The sequence below is a fragment of the Phodopus roborovskii genome, unplaced genomic scaffold, assembly GCF_943737965.1.
Source record: "Phodopus roborovskii unplaced genomic scaffold, PHOROB, whole genome shotgun sequence".
Lineage (NCBI taxonomy): Eukaryota > Metazoa > Chordata > Mammalia > Rodentia > Cricetidae > Phodopus > Phodopus roborovskii.
The window spans coordinates 27,826,173-27,852,080 of record NW_026126409.1 but is presented as its reverse complement, the minus strand read 5'-3'; the positions used below and the strand labels follow the sequence as shown (position 1 = coordinate 27,852,080).

Here is a 25,908-nt window from a genome sequence, read left to right as displayed (position 1 = left end):
ATTTATTTATATCTAAGTCGTTTGTGTGCAGGTACCTAGGGAAATCAGTAGAGTGTTGGGTCCCCTGGAGCTGGAGTTGGGTGGTGTTGCCCAAAGTAGGTGATAGGAACTAAACTTTGGGTATCAGCAAGAGTAGTAAACGTTTTAACCTAGTGTGTATGTCTCTTTCAATACAGGATTTCTGTGTATAGCTGTGGCTATAGACCAGGCTGGCCTCAGACTCAAGAGATCCTCCTGCCTATGCTTCAGGAGTGCTGGGTTCTAAATGTGTGTCACCACCTTCAGATGCTTAACACCTTAGTTAATCTCTCCAACCCATAAAGTGATTGTTAATTATCTGTGGCCATTCCGGCTTTACATTCTTTGCTGTAACTACTATACTTTGGTTGAAATTGTTGATTTCTTTATATAGCAGGGGCTGGCCACTGAGACCTTGCAAAGCTGTGCTAAATGACCATCTCCCCTCCCTCTGTCTGAATTCAGGTGGTAAACAGCACCCTTGGTCAGAAGGCAAGTGTTCCTAAGTTGGTTTTGCCGCCTCAAGCAGAACATTTCTCATCACTTGAAATAAGTAAGCACAATCTTTATCAGTTGTGGAGAGTAAATACAATCTATTTAATGTTCTGAAGGGGTGCTTCGTGCCACGGCACGTTTGCAGGTCAGAGAACAACTTAGTGGAATGGGTTCTCCAGCTTTAGGTGGGGTCTGGATCACACTCGGGTTGCAAGGCTTGTAGGGCAAGCAACAGTCCCCCTCCTGCCCCCATCTGTGCAGTCCTTGACTTTAAGACAGGTTTCTTGTATTCAAGGCTATTTGCTCTGTGACTGGGTAAGACCGGACCTTGAAATAATCCTGTCTCCTACTACACCTGGCTCAAAGCTGAAATGGTAGTTCGGCATTATATCAATTTCCTTATTTCTTTTAGAGAAAGATTGAGGAATTCATCAAAAGGATGTCATCTGAACTGAACCCTGAACTTTCCAGGAAAATCCCTTTCAAGTTGCCTGAAGGGCAAAGTCAGGGGTGCGTGTGCGTGTGTAGAAAATGGGTGTCTAACAATGATTGCAGTGTCTTAGGAGCTTAGGCCACACAGGTTTCAAGGAGGAAGACTTTGCCTAAGCCTGAAAAGCTCAGAGTGAGGTGAGAATTAGTTCCTGAATACCTGGAGATTGGACAATGTAGCCTGAGGAAAAATGGGAAAGCACCTGTGGAGGCAGTTAGGGAAACAAGTGTTAGGAATTGATGCAAGTGGATGTTGGAGGTGAGCAGGAGAGTGTGAAGGTATTACTTTTCAAATGTTTTACCAAGTAGTGTTGTAGAGGAGATAGAAATGCTGTTCCCTCCTGGAGATGCGGCCCAGTGGTTAAGATAAACTGTTCCCCCTACTTCCCACCCTGAGACAGCTCTGTGAGCCACAAGCTGTATTAGAACTTGCGACCCTCCTGCCTCAGTTTTGTTTTTATGATCACGTCCCACTGCATGGATGGATGTTTCTTGTGAAATGTGGGCACTACTAGGGAATTCAGAGCGCCTTTTAGTGGGTTCTGTTTTATTATTAGAAGATTTTGAAAACCAAAGGAAGCTCGGAAACCTGTTGATTGAAATTTGAGAGAAAACAACAGACCAGGCGAGAAACAGATCTTGGCAATTTTAGGCAGAGACGAAGAATCCTCACGAGGTATGGCCTAAGAAAGCAGGCATGTTCTGCATTGGAGCGAGCTGTAATGTAATAGTAGTAGTAGAGAGGGCTTTGGAGAAAGTTCAGACAGTCTGTTAATAAAGGGCAAGAATTCCCAAGTTGTGGGGGAAGCTCCCTGGGCCCCAGTGTTCATGAGCCCTTATAAGCCATTAGCACAGCATCCTCTGCTCCCACTTTCATGCGAATAGAATATGGCAGGCTTTTTTCACACTTGTCCGTGGGTTAGATGAAGCCTCTGGGGGGGGGGGCTTCCGGTCTTTCTCCGCAGATGCTAATTCCCAGGCAGCTCTTCTCAGTCTGTCTCACCTCACAGATGCCTTTCTGTGCTGTCCACACTTGAGCTGAAGTGGCTCTCTTGCCTCAGGGAGTGTCGGGGCCACATCGAACATGACTGCATCTAGCAAACGAAGAGCCTTTTTAGAACATTTCCACATACTACATGTCTTGCATGTTTCTACTCAATCCTTCAATCCTCCATCTCACAGACAGGGAAGACACACACAGGTGCACAAGCATGGGGTGTGGAACGGTACTAGCCTAGTGGCAGTATTGTGTTCAATCTCCCAACCTTCACACAGTCCCCCCCCAAGTCATTCTGACAAGGGATCATTAACTAGCATAAATAATTAAGTTAAAAAAACCCCTAAATATATACTTCAATTAAAAATGGGCAAACATAAATATGACATTAATTAAAATGAGTGCAAATGGCCAACAAATTTTTCACTCAGATTTATAAATTTGCTTTGAAATGCTTCTAGTATTTCACATGCTGCATTATTTTATTTATTAAAACTTTATTGAAAAGAAGTTGCAAAAATAAAACAAAATCACTATGCTGTGAGTATCCAGACCAGTTATAGAGTATTATTTAAAGATGTGTTACAGTTGTTTATGTTGTAGAGCATTTGTTTAATGATGCAAAGGTGTACTGCATTGGTTTATGTTGCATTTGTTTAACTCCATGAAGCTGTGTTACTTTACCTGTCTGAAACACCTGATTGGTTTAATAAAGAGCTGAACCACCAATTGCAAGGAGAAAGGATAGGCAGGGCTGCCAGGCAGATTAGAATACACAGAAGAAATCTGGAAGGAGAGATGAAGGAAAAAAAAAATATACAGGAGAGGACTCCAGGGGCCATCCACTCAGCCACCCATGGAATAAGGAAAGAAAGTTATACAGAAAAGACAAAGGTAAAAGCTCAGATGTGATGATATAGTTTATGATTTAATAAAGCTTTCCTGAAGATCAGCTAAGCAGCCAGCCAATAGCTCCCAACATCTTACATTTTCCTTTTTCTAAAACTTTTTCAAGACAGTTTCTGTGTAGCTCTTGATATACTGGATCTAGCTCTGTAGATGAACTTTCAGAACATCCATCTGGCTCTGCCTAGTGAGTGTTGGGATTCAGGCATGCACCATAAACACCCAGCTGTCATGTTTCTTTTAAAAAATAATGTGATCTGTGTATCCGTGGGTGGGTATATACACATGCAGATGTTCACAGAGGCCATAATGTGCTCATTTCCTGGACCTGGACTACAGGTGAGTATGATCTGCCTGACATGATAATTGAACTTTTGATATTCTGCAAGAATATATACTCTTAGTGCCTAAACCATCTTCCCAACCTCTAAGCAGATTTATTGGTGGTAGAAATTAGGACTGGAGTGAGGTGGTATTTTCAAGTTTTAATCTGTATTTCTCTCATGTCTAAGGACCATGAACATTTTTTAAAAAGTTGGCTATTTGTGTTTCTACTTTTGAAAATACTCTAATCAATTCACTAGCTCATTTGTTGATCAGCAGCTATATTTCCTCGGTATTTAATTTCTGCAGTTCTGAGTCCTGTATCCTTGCCTAAAGTAAAACACTACATATTTTTCTTCCATGCTCTGTGTTGTGTGCTCAATTGGGAGTTGGCTTTGCAGAAACATACTATTCTCATGTTGTCTCATCTATAGTAGGGGCTAGTTCCTGTGCTACTGGTTTCCCATTGAGTTCTTTCTGGCCTAACACATCATCTTGAAGAATGTTCTCTATATTTTCTTGTAGAGATTTCAATGTTTCATGCTTCAAATTAAGGCCTCTGATCCATTTTGAATTGATTTTTTGTACAAACAAAAGATACAAATCTAATTACATTTTCTTCTGGTAGATAACCAGTTTTGCCAGTACCATTTGTTGAATAGGCAAGAGATTTTGCTCCTTTAGTTTGAACAACCTGGATATGTGCTGGACAGTGGAAGTATTCCTGAGTCTTCTAACTTCATTAGAGTGGTTGGGTGATATAAACCAGGGGCAGAGAGCCACAATTGCTGAGAGTAGTGAGTTCCAAGTCCTTGAACTTCTTCTGTTGGAGTTTGCATGAATAAAAGGGTACTGAGGGTGCAGAGGATCTAGAGCCCTCTCTAACCTCTCCAGGTGGCATGTTCATACTGCATCAGGAGTCTGTACATCTACCAAACTTTTACTACTAACACTTCTCAAAACTATTCTACAAAATAGAAAGGGGAGGGGACTGCCAAGTTGGTTCTATAAGTATTACCCTGTTAACCAAAACCAGATAAAGATACAAAAAAACTACTCCCTCATGAACAAGAGGATCTGGGAGGAGTTAGGGGAAGGAAAGAAAGCATCATCATATTTTGTATGAAATTTTTTTTTAATTAAAAAATTCTCAGCAAAATACTTGCAAATACACTTCAAGAAGACATTAAGATCATAAATGACAACAGGTTGGTTCATCACACTAAAATCAATAAATTTTATATGCTATATATATGGGCTTAAGGAAAGACATCAAACGATCATTTCTATGGCTTCAAATTCAACATGTCTCTGTTGGCTAGTTTTATGTCAACTTGACACAATCAAGAGTCATCTGGGAAGAGGAAACTTTGAGAAAATGCTGCCATCAGATTTGCCTGTGGTGTATTTTCATGATGGGTGATTAATGTAGGAGGGGCTGGCTCACTGTGGTGTGTTGGAGAGGGAGAGGGAGAGAGGGGGAGAGAGAGAGAGAGAGAGAGAGAGAGAGAGAGAGAGAGAGAGAGAGAGAGAGAGAGAGACACCTTGGGCTGGTTGTTGGTTGTGCTGGGAACCATAAAAAGTAAGCAGAGTAAGTCATGGGGAGCAAGCCAGTAAGAAGCACTCCTCCATAGCTTCTGCAGTTCCTTCCCCCAGGTTACTGTTGTCCTGATTTCCCTTGATACTAGACTACAATTGGTAAAATGAAATAAACCACTTATTTCCCAAGTTGATTTTGGTTATGGTGTTTTATCATAGCAATAGAGACCTTAACTAACACGACCTTTTCATGCTAAAGAAATTAAGAACAGGTAGACTAGATCTCAGAACAACAACTATATACAACAGACCTATGTTTAGCATTATACTAAATGAAGGAAAATAAGTATATTTCCTCTAAAATACAGAAGATGACAAGAGTAACTATTCTCTCCACTCTTATTTGCCAGAACACCAAAACAGGAAAAGATATTAAGGACATAAACACAGAAATGGATGAAGTCCAATTATCTCCATTTGCAGATGGCATGATTTTACACTTCAAAGACTCTATAGACTCCACTAGAAAACTCTTCAATTAAGTAAACATTTTCAGAAAAGTTTTAGGATATAAAATCAACATAACAGGAAAAAAAGTGATTCATAATATAGATCAACAACAAATTTTCTGAGAAAATAGAAACAAAATCCTATTAATTACAGCTTGAAAAAGAATACAGGGCAAAAAAAAAAAAACCTAACCAAGGAAGTGAAACATCTACAATGCAAACTTCAATAGACTGAACAAAGAAATTACAGAAGATATGAGACAATGGAGAGACTTTCCATGCTGTTTGGATTGACAGAATCCATCTTGTGAAGCAGCTGTATTACCAAAGCAATTTAGAGCCAACATAATAACCATCAAAATTCTGAGACTTTTTAGAGAACTAGGAAAAAAGTCCAAAAGCTCATATGCAAACACAGAAGAATACAGAAGGGAAATATAGTACAACTCCAAATTACAGAGCCGTACTAACAAAGACAGCATGGTACAGGCACAGAGACAGACACGTAGAACAATGGAATAAAATAGGGATCAAAATTAAACCAACCAAGGTATGGAGGATTGCCTTATTAATTGATGTAAGAGGGTCAGCTGTGTATAGCAGGTGCTCCTAGATTGTATAAAAAAGTAAAGCATGGGTTGGGGAGTGAGTTAGCCAGCAAATGTTACTTCAAGGTGTTTGCTTCCAGTTCTTGCTTGAGTTCCTGTCCTGACTTCCCTCAATGATGTAACATGGATGTGTAAGCCAAATACATTCTTTGCTTTCAGTGTTTTGTCAATTCAATGGAATGAAACTAGAACAGTTGTCCACTATAAAACTAGAGGTAAGACTCTATTGGTGAAGGTATCATTCGCTTTGGACATAGGGCATAGAGAAATAAACCTCAACTGACCAGAAAACTTTCTCAGTTGGCTAGTTTTTGTAGTGCTAAAAAGCACAATATAAGCTATTGGGGGAGAAAAGACATCAATGGTCTCATCCATCATTTACATTCTACAATACCAATTTTCTTGGCAAGATGTGCCCAGTGTTGCATAGTGGCATGATGGTCAAGGAGGTAAATGACTTCTTTCTGATAGGATACTATAAATCTTGTCAAAAGCTAATGACTGGGGAACCTATTATTTTGCTAAATGGTCACATTAGTAATCTGCCTTTTAAATACTTAAGTTTATAATCATAACTTTGTGTTGTTCTTAACTTTTGTCAGGGAAGCTTCTTTTTGCAGTGGCTAGTAGTAATGACGAGGCGCATAACTCATCAACATTAACTGTGAGTGCTCAGTTGTAGACAACTCTGCATCAGCTTCAAACACATCAAAGCCTCAGGGAACATTACAGAAGAGGGACTGAAAAGGATGTAAAAGCTCATGAATTGGGAGAAGAGTTGTAAATATGCTGACATGTAGACATAACGCGACAGTTACACACATCAATTCATAGTAGCGGTGGTTATTTGGGGAAGATTTTGTGTTAAGATTGAGACAATCAAAATCCCATATGGTTGTGGTGGGGCGACGTGCCTAAGGCTCCACCCTTAGTAGAGGGGTTGTTAGGTACAGAGGGAGGGTCACTCTCTTGGAAACATGGCTTGTATTAAGTGGTCTATAAACAGTGGATAGCCCCTTATTGGGCATATGAGCAATATGAGGCAGGGGCAATAAAGGGAATTGGAAGGAGATAGCAGTGGATAAATATGATCTAAATATGTTGTATATGTAGCTGGAGAGATGGCTCAGCAGCTAAGAGCACTTGCTATTTTTACAGAGGAGCTTTCTTTGATCACAAGAACATGGTGGTGTTTAACCATCTAATTCCAGGGTATCTGACACCCTCTTCTGGTCACCTCAGAGTACCAGTCATGCCTGTGAAACACATAACATACATGTAGGCAAAAAACAGCCAAACACATCATAAGTTGAAATAACAAAATAAAAATCAGTTAACCAAATATAACAAAAAGAATAATTTGGGGAAAGCTGAAAAGTACTGTCTGTGGACTGATACTCTTAAGAATCAAACAACTAGAGAAGGAACAGAACCACCTATCACAGAATGGTAGGGAAGGACCTTAATAGAGTCCAGATAAGAATCAACAAATCAGACTTGTTAACTTTCATGTCCCATATCTCCACCTAGCTCTAACTTCATCTATCCCATTGTTGTTTAACTTGTAAGGTTACTCTGGCAGGCCAGCTTGGCCATGCTCTGTTCTTACCCTACATTACCTTTTCCTTTTCCTCTCTCCTTCTCTTTTCCCCCACCCTCAAGATTGATGTTTTGCCTGCCTGTATGTCTGTCTGTGTGAGGATGCAAGATCATTAGAACTGGAGTTATAGACAGTTGCGAGCTGCCATGTGGATGCTGGGAATTGGACCTGGATCCTATGAAAGAGCAATCAGTTCTCCTAACCATCAATCCATCCCTGCAGCATGAAAAGTTACTTCTCAATTGACAGCTAATATTATGGCTTTAATATATGGCCCAGGAGTTCTGGTTTTGATGTTTTAGAAATGAAACAGCTATAAAGATGTACTTTACCACAGCTTTACTTACCATCCTTTCAGATTCCCCAATTCTTTCAGGGATGGGTCTATCATGTCAGTATTTTTTTAAAGTATTAATTTATTTATTTATTATGTAGACAGTGTTCTGCCTGTATGTGTTCCTGCAAGCCAGAAGAGGGCACCAGATCTCATTCATTACAGCTGATTGTGAGCCATTATGCGTGGTTGCTGGGAATTGAATCTAGATTCTTCAGAAGAGCAGTCAATGCTCTTAACCTCTGAGTCATCGCTTCAGCTCTTCTGACAGCATTCTTTTAAGACTGCATGATGACACAAGTTGAGGACTCTGACTTCCATTCTATTGGCCTAACATCACTGTAGAGGCTTATTCTGGGGGCATCTCAGCATTGAAAACTGAGTTAGTCTATATTACACAAGGTAGAAATAGTCTTTGGAGACTTATGCAATATTATACAAAAAGTTATTTTGTTTTTTTTTTTAAACAAAAAGTCTGAAGAAACACTGGAACTGCTATCTGCATTGGTTCAGAAAGTCTCTTGTATAGCAGGGCAAACTACAAGTTGAGAAAGGTTCACTCAGTATTGAAGGCTTTTGCTGACTGGAGACCCACACAGAAATGGTTGCTTAGCTTTGGTAAAGGCTACTAGATTCTATGTTCCATTTTCTAACAATGATTACTACCAAAAAGAAAAACCAAAAAAACCTACTTGTGCAGAATGTTAATAATAACTAGAACATTAAAACCGATTTCTGCAGAATTATTTGAATCACTTCAACATGGGCTAAATTAAATGTAAACATATGAAATGTTAAAAAATTAAAAGAACCATTCAAATAGTCAAGAAATAATCTTGAGGACAGGGCCTCTTGTACAAAATGTATCTCAATGCTAACCTCAACAGTAAAAACATGAGCTATGTTGTTTAGAAACATTGAGTAAAAAGAATATAGGTAATGAAACTAAAGAAGTTCACCATAATGTAAGAGTATAAATTGTATGAATAAAGCATCAAGAATTATCAAATAATTGGTCTGATGATGGACTAATGCAAGAAAAAAAAATTCCTCTTTTTAAACCTAATAAAATGGCAAAACATGAACAGTGCAATTAACAGAATCCCTGGTTTTAAAGATTTTTGCTATTGCTGCTTAATGCTGACAATACTAAATGTTGAAACAAGCTCCTTTATAACTGCACAGAATTTTGCTTATTTCAGATATTAAAAATTAATTTCCCATCATATTATGTGATTATTGTAATTATACATGTTATAAAAGTTATCTCACCATATTTAAATACATTTAAAATTACTAAACATTAAAGAAAATACGCAAATGTAAAAAAATTCATAGGCAAAAATACTTGTGAAAACTTAAATTGCATTTATTTCAGTATGAAGAGATTAACTTACTCTTAATGCCTTGGCAGAAAAGGGTACTGTTGCCATGGAGCTGGAAGATAAAAAACAAAAACAAAAACAAAGATTTGAGGCATATTAATGATACAGACCAATGCTAAATAGTAATATAGTAGAAAGAGTCAGATTAAGTTAAAGCTAAACAGGTTGGGGTCCAATTGTATATCTGTCATTTTTAAGTTATAGGTTCTTGGAGTAATTTAAGGCTCTCTGGGTGATAGTTTCCTCATCTGTATCTTCAGTACTTGTGAGAACTAAATATAATAAAGGATACACTGTTTAGCATACAAATTTCCAATGTTTTACTTTAGTTCCATTTTTGGGTGTAAAACACAAGCATCCTAAGCAACAGAGGCTTTAAAAGGATTTTTACATGTTTTAAGTATGCATGTACTGTAACAGGTGACTTCTGTGGACTGTTTACACTACTGAAAATTAAATGATGAGCTTGTAGCTCAATTTTTTCCTACTTTAAAAAGTAATTTCTCAGTATTTTTTTCTTTTTCATTAGTCATAGCTGTCCTTGATCCTGGAGTGACCTTTTCTTAGTTCACAAATGGTTTAACTGTTAGAAACACAAGAACGACTAAACCATGAGTACAATAAAGATTCTCCATTTCAGAAATTGAAGTACTTAAAAATAATTTTTTTTTTTTTTTTTTTTTTTTTTTTTTGAGACAGGGTTTTCTATGTAGCCCTGGATGTCCTGAAACTCACTCTGAAAACTAGGCTGGCCTTGAACTCAGAGATCTGCCTGTCTCTGCCTCCTGTGCTGGAACTAAAGGTGTGCCCCACCACCATCAGTTTTAAATGTCTAACTATACATCTGCCACATCTGTTTGGTGTTTAATGGCATCAGAGAGAAATGCAATGCTGCATTTCCTCCACTCCAGGCTTGTGTTTCTCAAGGTTAAAGGACATTATCACTGATGAGGAAATATTTGGGTGTTTTGGTATAACTAATTTCAGCAGAGTAATTAGCTTAAAACTTTGTTTTGATTCTGGTTAACCTGAAATGTGTAACCAACACTTGCATTTTGGAGAACCAGCATTTCTCTCTGCTTCCTGCCCATAGACATCGTGATCAGCTTGCCCCATGCCATTGCTGCCAGGCCTTCATTTTCTAAGAGACTGCATTCTATGAACTGGGAGACAAACTAGACTCCTCATCCCAATTCGTATTTAATCTGACATTTTATAAACAGGTGCTTTATAGAAAAAGCAATCTAAGTTCAAGAGGCAAAAGACTATATTTTTTTTAAATTAATACCTCCCAATTAATGACATTCACTTATATGAAAGTATCAGAAAACAGAAGAAGTTTCTTAAAATAATGGTTTTTCCTTTTTTCATCTTTACTGTTTTCCTCCACTTATCAAAATGAACGTTCACAATATGAAATCCAGGTCATGCAGAAAAAGACTCTTCACATAGCCTACTATTACTACTGAGGAGTGAATGATTAAAATGTTGGAATATTTCAGAATTTCTGATCATTCACACCTAAGAAGTTAGTTTTAAAAAACTGTCATGTTCAACTGTGTAGCCTGGTCTTTTATATGGTCCTTAGCAGAAGCAGGACCGGTCCCTGATGCATGAGCTAGCTCTTTGGAAGCTATTCCCTATGGTGGGATGCCTTGTTCAGTCTTGATTGAGGAGCTTGGTCCTGCCTCAACTTGATAGGCCATGCTTTGTTGACTCCCATGGGAGGTCTTACCCTTTCTGAATGGAGACAGAGGAGGAATGGATTGGGGAGGAGGCAGAAAAGAGGTATGGGAAAGGAACGGAAGGAGGGAGGGGAAACTGGTTGTTATGTAAAAAAAATTTTTAAAATGAATTTTAAAAAACCCGTATCATTAAAAACTTTTATTAACTATAATAGTTTCGTAACTGTATATATTTCACCATAATTGTTTTAGCTGTTCCCTAAAGGAATGGATTAGTGACATCACTAATTTTCTGTTTTCTGACTAGATTTACAACAAAATTCAACTCTGCTCAGTATATGAACAGTTCTACATATCTACAAGGACAACTGGTGTGTCACCACCTATGACTTCCTTTACATAAATTTAAAGCCAAAAACAAAAATGAATCAAACACTGAAACTTTCAACTTACCGTAAGTCCAAGGAGCTTGTGGAAGCACATGTGGGTTAGAAGGGTAAGGATAGGTGGCTTGTGGTACCAGCTGATGAGAAGCAAACTGCGAATAAACTGGTTGTTGGTAGATGTAAGAAACAGGCATGGGATATGGAGAATAGCCATTTCCTGGGATAAAGGCACTTGTTTGTGGCTGCCTACCAAAGTAGCTTAAATATTCAGAGTATGAATGATTGAAATGTGTGTTCTGGACAGCATTTGCAACTGCAGTCATCATGGGATGAGGTGGTGATGTCCCGTATGTTGTCATCCCTTGGTATGTACGGGTAACAGCAGTGCCATTGCTGCTACTGTACTGATAAAAGCACCAAGCATAGTATGGATATGATGTTCCAAATGAATGTCCAGAAGAATTATACCCTGCAGTAAATGTGGGCTGTGGTGGTGTGTTGTAGGATGTATCAACTTTCTGAGTCATGACTTTAGTATTCCTTCCACCCTGTTCAAAGACAGTATGTCCTGCTCTTTGAGTCACATCAAGGGCTGAGGTCCCATATGAGCCAAAAAGCGAGGTACTGGGATTTGGTGCTTCTTCTATAGGCTGTGTTTTATCTACTTTCAGGACAGGAATTCTGTCCTGGATACATACAGGCTCTGGAGAGCTGGTACATGCACAATCTTTAATAGACATATCTAGTATTTCCTTATCTTCATGTTCAAAGCCTGTGTTATTCATTTCAAGGTTGCTATGGATGGCTCTCACAGAATGGGAAGCAGGCACTGATGCATTAGGCCTAAGAGGGGCATCATTTCCTGGTCTTATGTTTGAAGGACAGAGCTGTGTGTGATCTGCAGGGATTTCAAGTAACTTCTGTGCAGGTGTGTTGTCAGGTGAGCAAGTGGTAGCTATATCCTTTTGGTCACAAGTTACTAGGGGGTGGTCTTTCTTATCATTTGTTTGAGCAGCATTAAAATTCACATTTCTTTTAATTCTGTCATTTAAGCTTTCCTGCTGTTCAGTGAGATACTCTGAAGCATCAGATGAGCTATCTGTCAGTTCTATTTTGCTTTCTGACTTTGGTGTGCAAATGTATTCTATGTTCTCAGAAGGTGAAAGCAAGCCAGGTGTTGAGCTTTGTCTGTTGACCATTTCTGGAGATGCAAAGTCTTTCAGATTGTCAGATGAACTTGATCCTATTTTGTTTTCATCTTTGGGATGAGATTCTATAGTCCTAGTAGAAAAATATATAAATTACAGCAACTTTAAAGATATAGTCATAACATTCTAACAAACAAACACTTGAAATTTTATTGTACACGAATTCATAGGATTAATATTTTCTTATTTCACTGGGAGGGGACAAGTAAAATAATTTTCAGTTTTACTCCCTTGATTTGAATTTTGCTATGGCTCATGTTGAAGATGATTTACTCCACATTTCAAACCATTCCCAATATTGTGCTAGACAGCTGAGTGATCTTAAATTTTTTAATAAAAGCCTGTCAATTTACATGGAATAGTGTGGGGCTTACCAATCTTGTTCCCCCCAGTAGACTCACCGCAGAGGGACAATGGAAAGCATGGCCAAGATGATAGCCCATTTGGATAGCAGTGGCTACCTCCTTGGAGCACCTAACACCAAGACCAACATAACCATTGTAGTCCCCAATAGTGACAAAAGCCTGGAACCTGGTCTGCTGGCCAGCAAGCAGTGTCTGTTTCTGCACTGACATGATCTTTAGAACCTTATCCTTTAGGGATGCATCCAGAAAAGTCAATAATCTCAGTTTCCTTAATGGACAGAAAGAAAAGATAGATGTCCTTCCGGGACTCGATCTTCATGTCCTTAACCAGATGGCCCAGCTTGGTGACGTGGATCCACTCCTTGTCTTTGGCTTTACCTCCACAAGCCATGAGGCCTCAACCACTGCTGAGGCTCTTGTGACCCATTGCCGAACTCTCCTCGGCCTCCTAATCCTGGGCCCCTAGACCTCCCACTGTACCAGTGACATCTACCATTGGTGTTTTCGTGAAGCAGGAGCTTATTTTTTTTTAAAATATTTATTATGTATACAAAGTTCTGACTGCATGTATGCCTACATGCCAGAAGAGGGCATCAAATCTTACAGTTGGCTGTGAGCCACCATGCAGTTTCTGGGAATTGAACTCAGAACCTCTGGGAAGAACAGTCACTGCTCTTAACCTCTGACCCATCTCTCCAGCCTCAGTTTTAATCTTTTAAGTAGTAAATACTCAGGTATTAAGCCTAAGATAATTAGGCTGATGTATGTTATAGTGTAGTAGTCTGTTTTATGTCATTTAACAGTAATTCAGTCACATATGCTATCAAAAGGATTCTAGAAACATAGTATTTTAAAAGAGGAAACTCAAGAAAGAAATAAAGTTGTCCTTCATTTTAATATTTTGTTATTATCCTCCATTAAATGAAAAAAAAAGCTGAAGATAGTGAGAAATCACAAATTTTACACAGGTTAATGAGAGCTAATAACTCCAATGGCACTATTTATAAAGCACAACATGATAAAAATATGAATTTTCTATAGTTAACTTCTTCAGCTTAAAGAAATTGCCTTTGAGATACTCTATTTTATACCATTAGAACATCCTTCTATGAAACAATGTTTGTATTATTGAACATCTGTAAAATACACATCATTTATATGTACCACTGATTTAAGGTGGCAACTTCTCTTTCATCAATTTTTAAATTTAGTTTGCATGTAAAATCCACAGCTTAATCACTTCTTCTACTCTTTTATACACTTCTAGTAAGTTTAACCAATGCCTGTTAATATGAATTTTTCTTTCCTGATTTAAAAATTTCTAAGCCCCAGCTAATAACTGTTATATAACTGTTCTCAGAGTCTACTTAAATTCTTTACAACACAGAAAACAGCCATTTTACACGGCATTTGCCTTCTTAGTTTTCACTTAATCTGAAACAAACTTCTGTCACTCTTATTCTCTAAGCTGTATGTATGATTCAACAGCTTATAAATAACTCACATTGTTTTCATTCTTGTTTTTTCATTATTTACCTATTTTCCTTATTTTTTATGAAAAGAAGGTTGACGCAACTCCTACCTTGGATTCTTAGATATTGTGTTTTGTCTGTTTCTTACATCTTTCATGGTAACCTGTGAAAAGTATAAAAATACAACCCATGTTTTACATTAGTGATGACAAACTGCATTATAGCATCAATCTGTTCACCTATTCAAAAACCAGTGGCTTACAGTAGTTCATGTTTACAGAAACTGCTTTCAAAAGTAAATTTGCAATATTCTTCAAACCCATAAACTTTAAAATTTAAAACTAATCTTGTAGTCTATTTATGACTGTTCACTCCTTGTTTTCAGAGACAGGACTTTTGTTTTTAAATTTTTCTAAATTTATGAGTACAGGTGTTTTGCCTATATGTACCCCTGTGAACCACATTATTTGCAACTATCCATCAATTTTCTAAGGAATTTCTGACAAATACAAGATGAGTGCTCTTAATCTCCAAACCCCAGAGTATTGTGTTCTATGGCACAACACTCTGTAAATGTTCTTAACAGGAAACCTTTATTCCATGCAGAAATTTCTACAACATTACCTTTGGGTAATCTAATCATGAATTTCATTGGTTCCATTACCAAGGTATCTGACAAATATGTGTGTGTGTGTGTGTATACATACATACATATATATATATTTGATCATATATATATACATATATATATGATCAAATCTAGAAAATGCCAAAATCTAAAGCACTTTTGGGCTAGCACTATTAAGCACCCTGCATTTCCATTCTAATGCTATAAAACAGCATCATTTTCTAATTGGCTGGTTTACCATCTCTAACTATACTCAGAATTTAACTTTAATATCACCAACATAAAAGCAAACAAAACCTTAAAAATGAACATATTTCACACATTACATTTTAATATGTAAGGATAATGTTCTACTTCCTTAGGCCTGTATTTATATCTGGATTAACGTCCCCCCACTCCTTCCATGAATGCACATGCCTAACAACTTCCCTCAAGCCTCCTCTCATTCTTCTTAGCCACCAGTTAAAATGGATTGGAAGCACAGGTCCATGGATATAGTACTTGCCTAGCATGCAGAGTCTGGGTTCAAACATCAATGTGATAAAAATAAACACCTGGCCCCCTCATCTTTTAAACGTTAACAGGGCATATATCCTATGGATTTTGTGAATTTTTCATTACTTTATATATCATATAAATGTTGATTAAATGTATTCATATGATACTTCTCTAACTCTTTGACAATCTCTTATTTAAAATATCTGTCAGGTGGTGGTGGCAGTGCACACCTTTAATCTCAGCATTTTCGAGGCAGAGGCAGGCAGATGTCTGTGTTTGAGGACAGTGTGTCTACAATGCAAGTTCCAGGTCAGCCAAGACTACAGAGAAACCCTGTCTCCAAAAACACTTCTGCCCTATAGTCTTCTAACAGGTTAAGCAGGAAGGAAACTACAGCCAATTTTTAATGTTCACAACACTGGCTAATGAAACCACTCATTAAATAACTGGTCATTGGAAAACTTACATTTACAATAATGAACTTGCCCTCTATTAGATATTAGAATTTACTTTCATGAAATATTTTATAAATGACAAATATGTATCTGCAAGGTATCTCAATTATATAATTCTGTAGAGAATATGAGTCATTTTGTTTCTGTAAGCTTGTTTTCAAGAGTATTTTTCAAGTTTGATTTCAAAACATTTGTACCTTTTGCTTTTTACAATTGGAAACTGCATCAGTATTTCCTTTTCCCTGGGAGACTTCACAGATGTCTGTAGTCACAGGACGTTTTTTAGAGGAACTTGCAATGTTTTTTGTTGTGCACCCTGCAGTTGAGGGTGTCTGCACAGAAATATGAGGTTGACTGCTGTTCTCTTCAGGTTCTGTAGTATATGTGTCCATCTTTTCTTTTCTTTTCAGTTGCAAAGTGTTCCTTCTGTTACGCAGCATTTGGAAAAACAGGAGATGAGTGGACAATTTAGCAGTCCCTTTAGCCCTTATCATCTTCATATGTTCAATTGTCTTCAGAACTTTTATTATATGGACCATTTTCCCAAAATCTTTCTGAGGAACAGACATTATATTTTTGAGTAATGTAAAAAGCTGGTTGTAGTTATGTTCCAATTCTTCCACAGTGTTTCCATAATTTACACATGCGGTATATGGGGCCAAGTCAATGTATGTGGAAAGTGAATATTTAGATGTATTTAGAAGCTTTTTAATTTCCAAAAGTTCCTTAAGTTCTCTGGAAAATAAACATAGAGCATAGGAACAATTAACAGCTTCACTGTAGTCACAGAGAACACATAGCTCTTTCCTAAGGTGAGAAATAGCCGTCTCTATCACTTTCCAAAGGCAATCTGTTTGGTTGTAATCAAATGAAAATGATGCCATTTCTTTTTGGCAGCCAACAAGCTCAGGAAGAAGAGACCAATCAAACCAGAGCATACCTCGAAATCTCTGATTGTTCAGTTTCTTTGCTATTGAATTTTTAAGAAAATGAATGGTTTCTGAGAGCATGACAGTTTCAATATAACTCTCAACAGCTTCAGGCTTTAAAATGACAGCTCCATGGTTGTGGTTTAGTATATCCAAAATATTTTCTTCAGTGATAAAAATATTATCTATATTTTCTTCTTGCATCATCTGGAAGTATTTTTTTAGAATTTCTAAGTGAACTGTACATCTTAGAGTGAGATCCTGTAATGTCTCTAGGTCTGCAGATTTAGCTTGATCCAGTATCTCACTAATACAACAAATATCTGGGTATGAAATGCAAGCTTTGTTTAGCTCACAGTTTGGTAGGCTAACTAGAGCTGACTGTCTGGAAGCAATCATATCTTTTTCTAGCCCAATGCTGGGAGCTGATTCATTATGTAAGTCCTTAGACATGGCATCATAGATCTTTTCCCACTTAGAAAAAGCACATTCATTTATCACCTCCATTTCTCTATTCTTTTCAGAATGTCTTTTGCGATAAGAGTGGCTTTTCTCTTTCCACACAAGACTTTTTGCAGCATCAAAATATATATGTTCCAGACCATAAAGACAAATTTTGATACTTATTTCTTCATTGCTCTTGATAAAACTAATCTTTGAGGAGACCACTTCTAAAATGATCCACAATTGGTCTTTCTTTCCTGGGTAAGACTGGACTTTAGGAGTACCTGCATGCATACTGATCAGCTTCAGAATACTTTTTCTTAAGGCTTCCAATTCTCCTAAAGTATCTCCAAAGTTAACTGCACAGGTAAACGGAACAGAAAGACAAAAGTCAAAGCAATCAGAATAGTGCCTCATTATGGCTTCACATTCTTTAATTTGACGTTTGTATTTTAAGAATGCATAATATGAGTTATTTTCTTTTTTTGTTTCTGTTAAGATTTCAACTAGCTGATGATAATAACTTTGTAACTCACAGAATGCATTATATTTTAATCGTCTTTGAAAAGCAGGATAGAAATTGGACTGGAGCTGATATCCATGTGGCCTGGGAAGCAGCTCACTGTACAAGCTCTCATCATACCACAGCAAGCTTCGGAATGTTGCTTCACCTTCTAAGAATCTTTTTTTGTTTTCAATGAACTGAATAGTTTCCATTGCCATTTGAAGTTCTACCCAAGTATCAACAGCAGATGGTTTCAATTTAAGTCTACAATTATCCCACAAATTCTGTTCTACCATCAGCTTTCTTGAAATCAAGATTTGGTCAAGTGAACATTCTTGCTTTCTTTCAAAAGCTTTAACAAATAAAGGGAGAAGATTTTGACAAACTTTAGTCTCTTCTTCTAAAACCTGCAAAGATACTGCTTTATCTGCTCTCTGTAAAATGTGAGACAGCTCTGTTATACGAGATGTGTAATTAAGGATACCATGTTCTTCTATTAATCCCTGCATATGTGTTGGAGCCTTCTTCTGAGGAGCAGTGACTTCAGAGTTCTCATTTATAACCTGCCTATGACTGGTTCCTGCAGTGGCTGGTTTGGAGGGACAGTCAGATTGTTGTTTAATTTGCCCTGCTTTCTGTCTTTTGCTAAGCTGACTAGGAATGTTTTTCAAAGCAATTTTCTCTTGGGTAGAATTATTAATTCCCAGACAAGAATCAGTCAAGCTGTTTTTAATTATTTTCTTGTGCGAGTGGAAGGAGCCTTCTTTCAGAATCTTATTTTGACGTTTGTACCCAGTAACAATAGCTGATCCTTCAGCAATCGTTTTTTGGTAAACTCCGTGCTCAACTTTTCTCAATTTTTCTTCTTCAATGTATTTTGCCATATATATTTTTGAAGGACCCTTTACATTCTCTTTTAAGAGCAGAGAAGTATCACTGGAAGATAGTTTAGTACTTTTCTTACAACTTTTACTTTCTCCAGTTACTGACATTAGATCCAATTTAGAATGCTTTGTGATATTTACTTCATTCCCCTTTACATGGACAAGTCCATTTCCCACCACAGATTCTTCCACACCAGCTGTCACTGGAATTGGTGACAATGGTGGCACATTTACTGTAGGAATGCTTGGTGTGATCTCCCTAAGAACTGTACACTTTTCTATAGGAAGAATTGTTTCCCCATTTGTAGTACCATCAGATACAAGGTTATCATGTTCACAGATACTGACATTTAAAAAGTGTTTGTCTGAGTCTAAAACTATATTATCAGTGTTAGCTTTAAAAGTTAAATCATGACCTTTATCTTGACTATGACTAATATTTTCTTTCATGGAACTTAAAGATAATAAGTTACTTTCACATACCACTGTTTTATCTTCAGAATTATTTTCTTTTGTTATATCTTCAATATTATATGTTGAATGGTTTCCACACTTTGTAGAGTCACTATTAGGTATCTGTGCATCAGTCTGATATTCTTTTTCACTTCGAGTTTCATCTGGGTAAATTGTGTGTCCACTTGTTTCAGAAAAATATTCAAGTTCAGAAGAGCATGCATTTCTCACAATGCTATCAGTGTCCTCTGACTGACTTATACTCTGGGATGTGTTGGGTAGGGGTAACTGTGACTTGTGAACTTGTTCTCCACCACAGAATTCTCTCACATGGAAAGTGGTGAGACTCCTGGAGACCCTGCCAGACATGATTCTGCTGGAAAGACACTCTGTAATTCTCGCTCTCTTTGTTCTGTAAGATCTGTGCTTTGATACTGACGTCAATGATTCATCAATATCAAGTCTTAACAATCTTTTCTCTCCCTGTTTGTCATACCTTCTTTTGGACAAAAAATGCCTAGTAGATCTTCTTTCAGACATCCAACTATCACCTTGAAGATCACAACTTTCCCAGAAATTATTGCATATTACTGAATATGCTTTTGGTAATGGGCCCTTTCTCTTTTTTCCCACTTTAGATATAAGCTGCAAAGATGTATGAACTCTTCTATGAGCTTTTTTTAAGTGAAGAACAGCTTTATCCAGTTTTCTGGACAAATGTTTGCTTTTACATAAAGATGCTTCATTATTTAGAATATTCAGTACATTCCTAATGTGCCTCTCTGACTGTGAAAATGTTTTAATTCGCCCTTGGGATACGGAAGAAAAACATTCAGATGAGTCATGACTCATTGTTTTTCTTCTCTTCTCATGAGTTTCACGATGCCTTAAATCTTTATGGGAAATATTCTGTCCCCTTGAAGATGCATGCAGGTTTCTTTTGCCACTTCTGGATTCCATGTCCTTTTTATTTCTAGTGTCATTAATGTCGGGTTTTGATTTTGTGGGACATTTGCTTTTGACATTGGTGACCGCGACATTACATGGTTCAGTAGGAAAAGTGTTAGTGTTCGGTTTTCCAGACATGTGATTTACATGTGTATTATGAACTGAGTTGGAAGAATGGGAAATTCCAGATTTGCTCAAATGTACTGATTCTTGCACTGAATTACCACATTTATTTTCACATGAAAAACCTAAATTTTCTTCAGAAGTCTGGGAATATATGCTAAATCCAAAAGCTTTCCCTTCCTCATTTGCTTCTGGTTCTGTGGATTCAGTTACACGTTTGTAAAAATTATCTTTTGACTCTATGTAATCATCAATGGGACTGATTCTTAGATTAATTAAGTTTGTAATTGTAACTTGTAGATCTGGAAGAAAAACTGGGTTGTGGAGCTCTCTTTTGTCTTTTTGTGCGAACAAAGAAACACAATTACATTCTGTAGAATGTGGATCAGTACTTTCCCTTCCAGCAAAACTCGAAGTTTCCATCTCTTCATTAGTGTTTACAAATATACCTTCCCAATCAATCCGGGACTTTAGGGAATTATATAACTCAAATTCTTCACAAAGAACATTTGCCTGGCTATCTATATTTTGTGGGAGCAAAGAAGCATTGTTACAATCTTCAAGTTGAACTTCAATTTCACTTCCCAATTCAAAAGTTTGAAGACCTGAAGTCTCATTTACTAATTGGGAAAAATCTTGTAATTTCTCTTTATCAGTATCAATCTCACAATCAAAAATGCCATGTTTTCTTAAACCTAAATCTGAAATCTCAGAGGCACAAGTTTCTTTCAGCTGGTGGTTTTGATGATCCTCACAATGTGTGTTTAATGTAAGAACAGTAGTATTAATAACTTGTTTTGTAGCACTGGAGGCTACACACACCACAGAAGCTTCAATTTCTGGAAATGTGGGCACCAAGTGGTCCACGCTTTTTCTATCACTTGGTGTATGTCTTTGTTTTATAGAAGCCATACTATTTTCACTCTCTGATAATGTAAACTTTACTGGTAAACCTTTCTTCTCACAAGTTGAATTAAATGTGGAACATTCTTCAGAATTCAAGATTTCTACTTTGTTGTTACTCTCGATTTCCTTCATTTCAACTATATTTGCATGAAAATCTTGTTTCTCTGTATTATACTCTAGAGATGAAACACTATCTTTCTCTTTAGCCTCATTTGGATTTTCAAAATCTCTTTGTTCTTGCAAATTAATTTTCAAGTTTGGATCAGAGCTCAAGTCAGCATCATACCACAGGTAGTGCTCCTGCTTATCATCTTTAAAATGAGAAGTTTCTTTGCAGTCTTCTTGAAGGTTATACAATGATACTGCCTCATTTTTATTTTCCCTCTGGATGTACATACATTCTGCAATTATGTTGCAACCTGGACTGTCAAGAGATACATCAATGGCAGAAGATGAAATAACTCTATCAATGAGTTGTTCGTTGGCCAGGGTAACATCTTTTGCTTCCTGGAAAGCATCAGTCTTGTTAATGATGTTCTGGTTATTTTGTACTGCTTTCAATTCTGTCAGCTCTTGAGCCACATTATCTTTGTGCTCCAAAGAATACTGAGGATGCTTTTGTAAAAGGCAGTCTATGTCTGGAGTAAGATCACACTCTAATCCCACTGCTGCATTATTTTCATTTTTATCCTCTTTGGTAGACATGGCAATTTTGGGCATTTGTAACTTATGAGGAACTGGTATTTTTTTACAATATTCCCTTAAAGAATTAAGATTTCCACATTCTTTGCGTTCCTGGTGCAATGTAATATCAACTGGGCTACTTGTAGTTTTATCAGTAAAATAATTAACAGTTCCTTTCCACAAAGTTTGGTTTACTACATGTTTAGAACTGTCTTCTGGGCTGATGAAGGTTGTCATAATTCCAGTATTTTGTTCATACTCATCTATGTTTCCTTTCTTCTGGACTGGGAAGACTGCAGACATCTTGTGACCATCTTTACATATACTATTTAAATCAGAAGACCATGATGCCATAGAGATATGACTCTGATAGTCTTTACTATTACAACTATTTTTTTCTAATTCAAAGTTGTTCTGTGGCAAATTGCTTTGCTCACTTAAAGATGAGTTGCTGCTTTTCTTTTGGGCCTCCTCTTCATTGTATTTTTGTTTCCCAACATCTAAAAATGAATTTGGTAAGTAACAAGGGAAAGAAAAAGTGCTTTGCTCTTTACACTGCTCTGTAACGGCAATCTTCCTGGATGCTGTACAGTCACAGTCCCTTGAGCCCATATTCTGAGTCTGACAGCATGGTCTTTCAGAAGAGAATTTGAAGGAGGAGGTATCTGAGCAATTGGTAAGAGTATGATCAGCAAGGGCAGTCTCAGGTGAAGAGACTGAGCTAGTTGCCGTACATGTCAGCTTTATTTCTGAATTGCCATGACCCACACTCTTATCAAATGACAAACCATCACTTAAACCCGCAGTGTTATTTTGTTTCCTCATGCTTTGTTCTCTCTTCATCAGTCTTGGGTCCTTAATAAGTTTTGAAGTGATAACTGTACTTGAGTCAGTACTGCTCTGAGAAGGAAGAACAGCAGAAACACTACTTAAAATACTTCTGAGATATGTCACACTGAAGAGGTCACCATTGTCACTTGCTGTATTAGCAGTGGGCATGAAAGAAAGACCTGAATTGTGTGTGTGTACTTGAGAAGAATCTCTAACTTCTGATGAATTATTTGTCTGTCTGCTGTATGCTTCAAACACAGAATTGTTTCCATTGGGCACACTTCCATAAGAACTAGAGGACTCCAAGCTGGAAGAACCCATCTCTGAAGTTAGTGCATTGCACGGACAATTTTCCTGACCAAATGGATCAACAGGTTTCCTGAAGTGCTCGAAGATGACTGTAGCATCTTTTCCTTTTCCAATTCTTTTGGCAACTGTACAGTTATTCAGAGAACAGGCTCTTTCTGTGGAAACATAAATACAAAAAAACATCATGAGTAAGTTTAACTGAGAGTTCTTTTAATAGCCCAATGGTGATAAGCACAAAAAACAGTGGTAAGAAAATAAGCAACAAACCAGTAAGGAATAAAATGTTACCATGAATGAATGTATAACCTTTGTTTAAGCAACTTTTAAAAAAATGTGTCTGTATCCCCAGATTTCTATTAGATTACATCTCAGTTGGTAAATATGCTACCAGTTAACATGAAGGAAGCTCTTGAGTTTTCAATTTCCACAACTGCATAAAACCAGGTGTGAGGGTACACACCTGTAATCATAGAATTTGTGAGACTGAGGCATTTTCACAAGTTAAAGGTCACCCATCCTTGGCTACTGAGTGTGAGGTTGGCCTCAATTACCCTGTTTTAACAATACAGAGAAAAAAGTAAATAGGAGAACATTTTTCGTTGAGATTGTTCCTTATACTAACTTTCAATACTTGATTGCAACATTTATGCACTAATAGGCAAAATGGTCTCTACCTGCTGTCACTTTGCTTCTTTTACTTTTACCATGGAGGGGAAAAAAGGCAGCAAATGACAATGAATCAAAAAGTAGGAAAGAAGCAGAAGAGATGGCTCAGGGGAAATGGTGTTTGTCATCAAGCCTGATGATACCCTGAACTGAATTCCCAGGACACAGTTGTGGAAGAAACGACCTCTTAAAACTTGTCCTCTGAGAGCTGGAGAGATGGCTCAGAGGTTAAGAGCATTGACTGCTCGTACAGAGGTCTTGAGTTCGATTCCCAGAAACCACATGGTGGCTCATAACCATCTATAATGAGATCTGGTGCCTCCTTGATAAATGCAGGCAGAATATTGCAAACATAACTATATATATAAATAAATAAATGTTAAAAAAAAAAAAAAAAAAAAAAGTTGTCCCTTCGCATACAACCTGTAAGAGGCTAGCCTGGAGGCTTTTCAGCTTTTTAAGTATAAAAAATTGTTTCTATTTCTAGTTCCTAAAGGTGAGGGTTTTATTTTAAGGATTTACAAAAAAAAAAAAAAAAAAATCCCATACAAAATATACATACAATTCTTTAACAAGTGTAATAAACACTTCACTGTAAAAATCCGTGAAACTTTATAAACAAATGTTTTGTAAATAGAAGTTCTGCTACAAATAAAAGAAATAACACAATTATTTACATGCAATACTAACAAATTTGGCACTTTTTGAAAAGTACAAAACACTTGCTTTAAAACAATAAAAATTATAAAAACTCAGAGTGTCACTATCAGGCACTTGGCAAATACCTCACAAGTGCTGCTGGTACAGCAACATCTAGGTTAACTTTCAGTGTGTAAAACCACCTGAACATTGTCAAGAATAAAGTCAAACACCATGTTCCAAAGAAAAATAAAGTTGTCCTCCGAGGTGTTAGCCACACATGGCAACACACAGATGTAAATAAAATATAAAATTTTTAAAGCAGGGAAAAGTCCTATAAACTCTTTCTCTGCAGCCATAGTATAGTAAGCATCCTTGGAAGTTTCACAGATTTAATGTCCTTTACCCAAATGCTTGGGATCCAAAGTATTTACACAATAGCAACAAGACCTTATCAAAACATCCGAGAAAAGGGCCCTCATCAATAAATAGACTCAAATTATTTACTACTGATCCTAAAGAAGTAAATCGGACTCTAGAGGAATCTTGTATTATAAAGACCTGTTATGTAAGGAAAACTAAACAAACAATTTCCTATATAAATAGGAATGCACAGAAAGGCTTATTTATTTTTTTAATTTTTAGTGATTTCAAGCCCACATTTACCTACCTCATTCCCTCTCTTATCCAACTGACAACTGTTCTTAGATAGAGGGTGCATCAGATATTAAACTGCTAAGAACAGACACTACACTTGATGTTAGCCAAAGCTTAAGAAGTAAATGTGCTCTCTTTGTCTTGAGAAATTTTTCTTGATTCTAGATATAAAGCTATATAAAGTAGATATCCAAATTAAACATTTACTAATAATAAATAATGAACTCACTTTTAAACAGTTCTTTGACTTAAAAAGCAAACCTGTATATAAATGAGATGGAGTTGCTTATTTTTACATGAAAATTAAATGTTGGCTGATTGGTACTCTAAGTATTTCCAGTATCTTTTAAGAGTTAATTGGTTTGATTTTATAATTATCAATGGTGAGAAAATTTTTCCCTATAAATGGGACTATGTTGATAGCCATTTATGAAATTGTTAGAAATTCTGTCTTAAGTATAAGTTCAATTCACTTATAGATGTCAACAACTCCAATAACAATTTTTAAAATCATATATTCTAGCATAACAGAATCCAAAGCTATGATCTGATACATGCTGAGGGATGACAGTAAGAAAATTGTAAAATAATGATCTAACATAAAATAATCACTAGACTAGTAAAAATGATACTATTAAAATTTTATGTATTGTCAAGCATGTAGATTATGTAACCTTGTGCACCTGATACAACCACTTTAGAAACTCACATGACATCATCTACAGTTTAAGCTATATACTGTAAGTGTTAATACATATTCCAAATAGAACTAGCACAGTAGCATCAAGACCCTTATACAAATAGCAATGTGGAATAAGAAGTTCTAAGGTACCTAAATTTTTCCAATACAGTAATATCATCCATAAAAATGTATGAACTATTGTGGCAGCTATCAACACAGAAAAGTTACATGAACAAATACTAAGTCAGAGTAGTAAAATTATGTGCCTATGACCCTAGATATATAAAATGGAGAAGGCAGGTAAAACACAACTATTTGGGTTAGAGATACACAATATATTAGAATAC

The 25,908-nt window shown here is 36.8% G+C and overlaps 2 protein-coding genes and 1 pseudogene across 3 annotated transcripts in view; all 3 read right to left on the bottom strand.

Moving 5' to 3' along the window:
* Positions 1–25,908, bottom strand: part of Saraf (store-operated calcium entry associated regulatory factor) — a 735,200-nt gene that overhangs the window by 509,017 nt on the left and 200,275 nt on the right. The window lies entirely within an intron of this gene.
* Positions 2,051–25,908, bottom strand: part of Tex15 (testis expressed 15, meiosis and synapsis associated) — a 72,427-nt gene continuing 48,569 nt past the window's right edge. The window contains exons 7-11 of one of the 2 annotated variants that reach the window (XM_051182251.1): positions 16,099–23,072; positions 14,431–14,483; positions 11,343–12,556; positions 9,217–9,256; positions 2,051–2,096 (exon numbers count right to left, since the gene is read on the bottom strand). In XM_051182251.1, coding sequence (XP_051038208.1) covers positions 9,219–9,256; positions 11,343–12,556; positions 14,431–14,483; positions 16,099–23,072 — 8,279 coding nt within the window. In that variant the 3' untranslated portion in view covers positions 2,051–2,096; positions 9,217–9,218. Of the gene's footprint in view, positions 2,097–9,164; positions 9,257–11,342; positions 12,557–14,430; positions 14,484–16,098; positions 23,073–25,908 lie in introns of those variants that run through there. The other variant, XM_051182250.1, reaches the window with a different exon arrangement.
* LOC127220500 (uncharacterized) lies at positions 24,866–25,005 on the bottom strand (annotated as a pseudogene).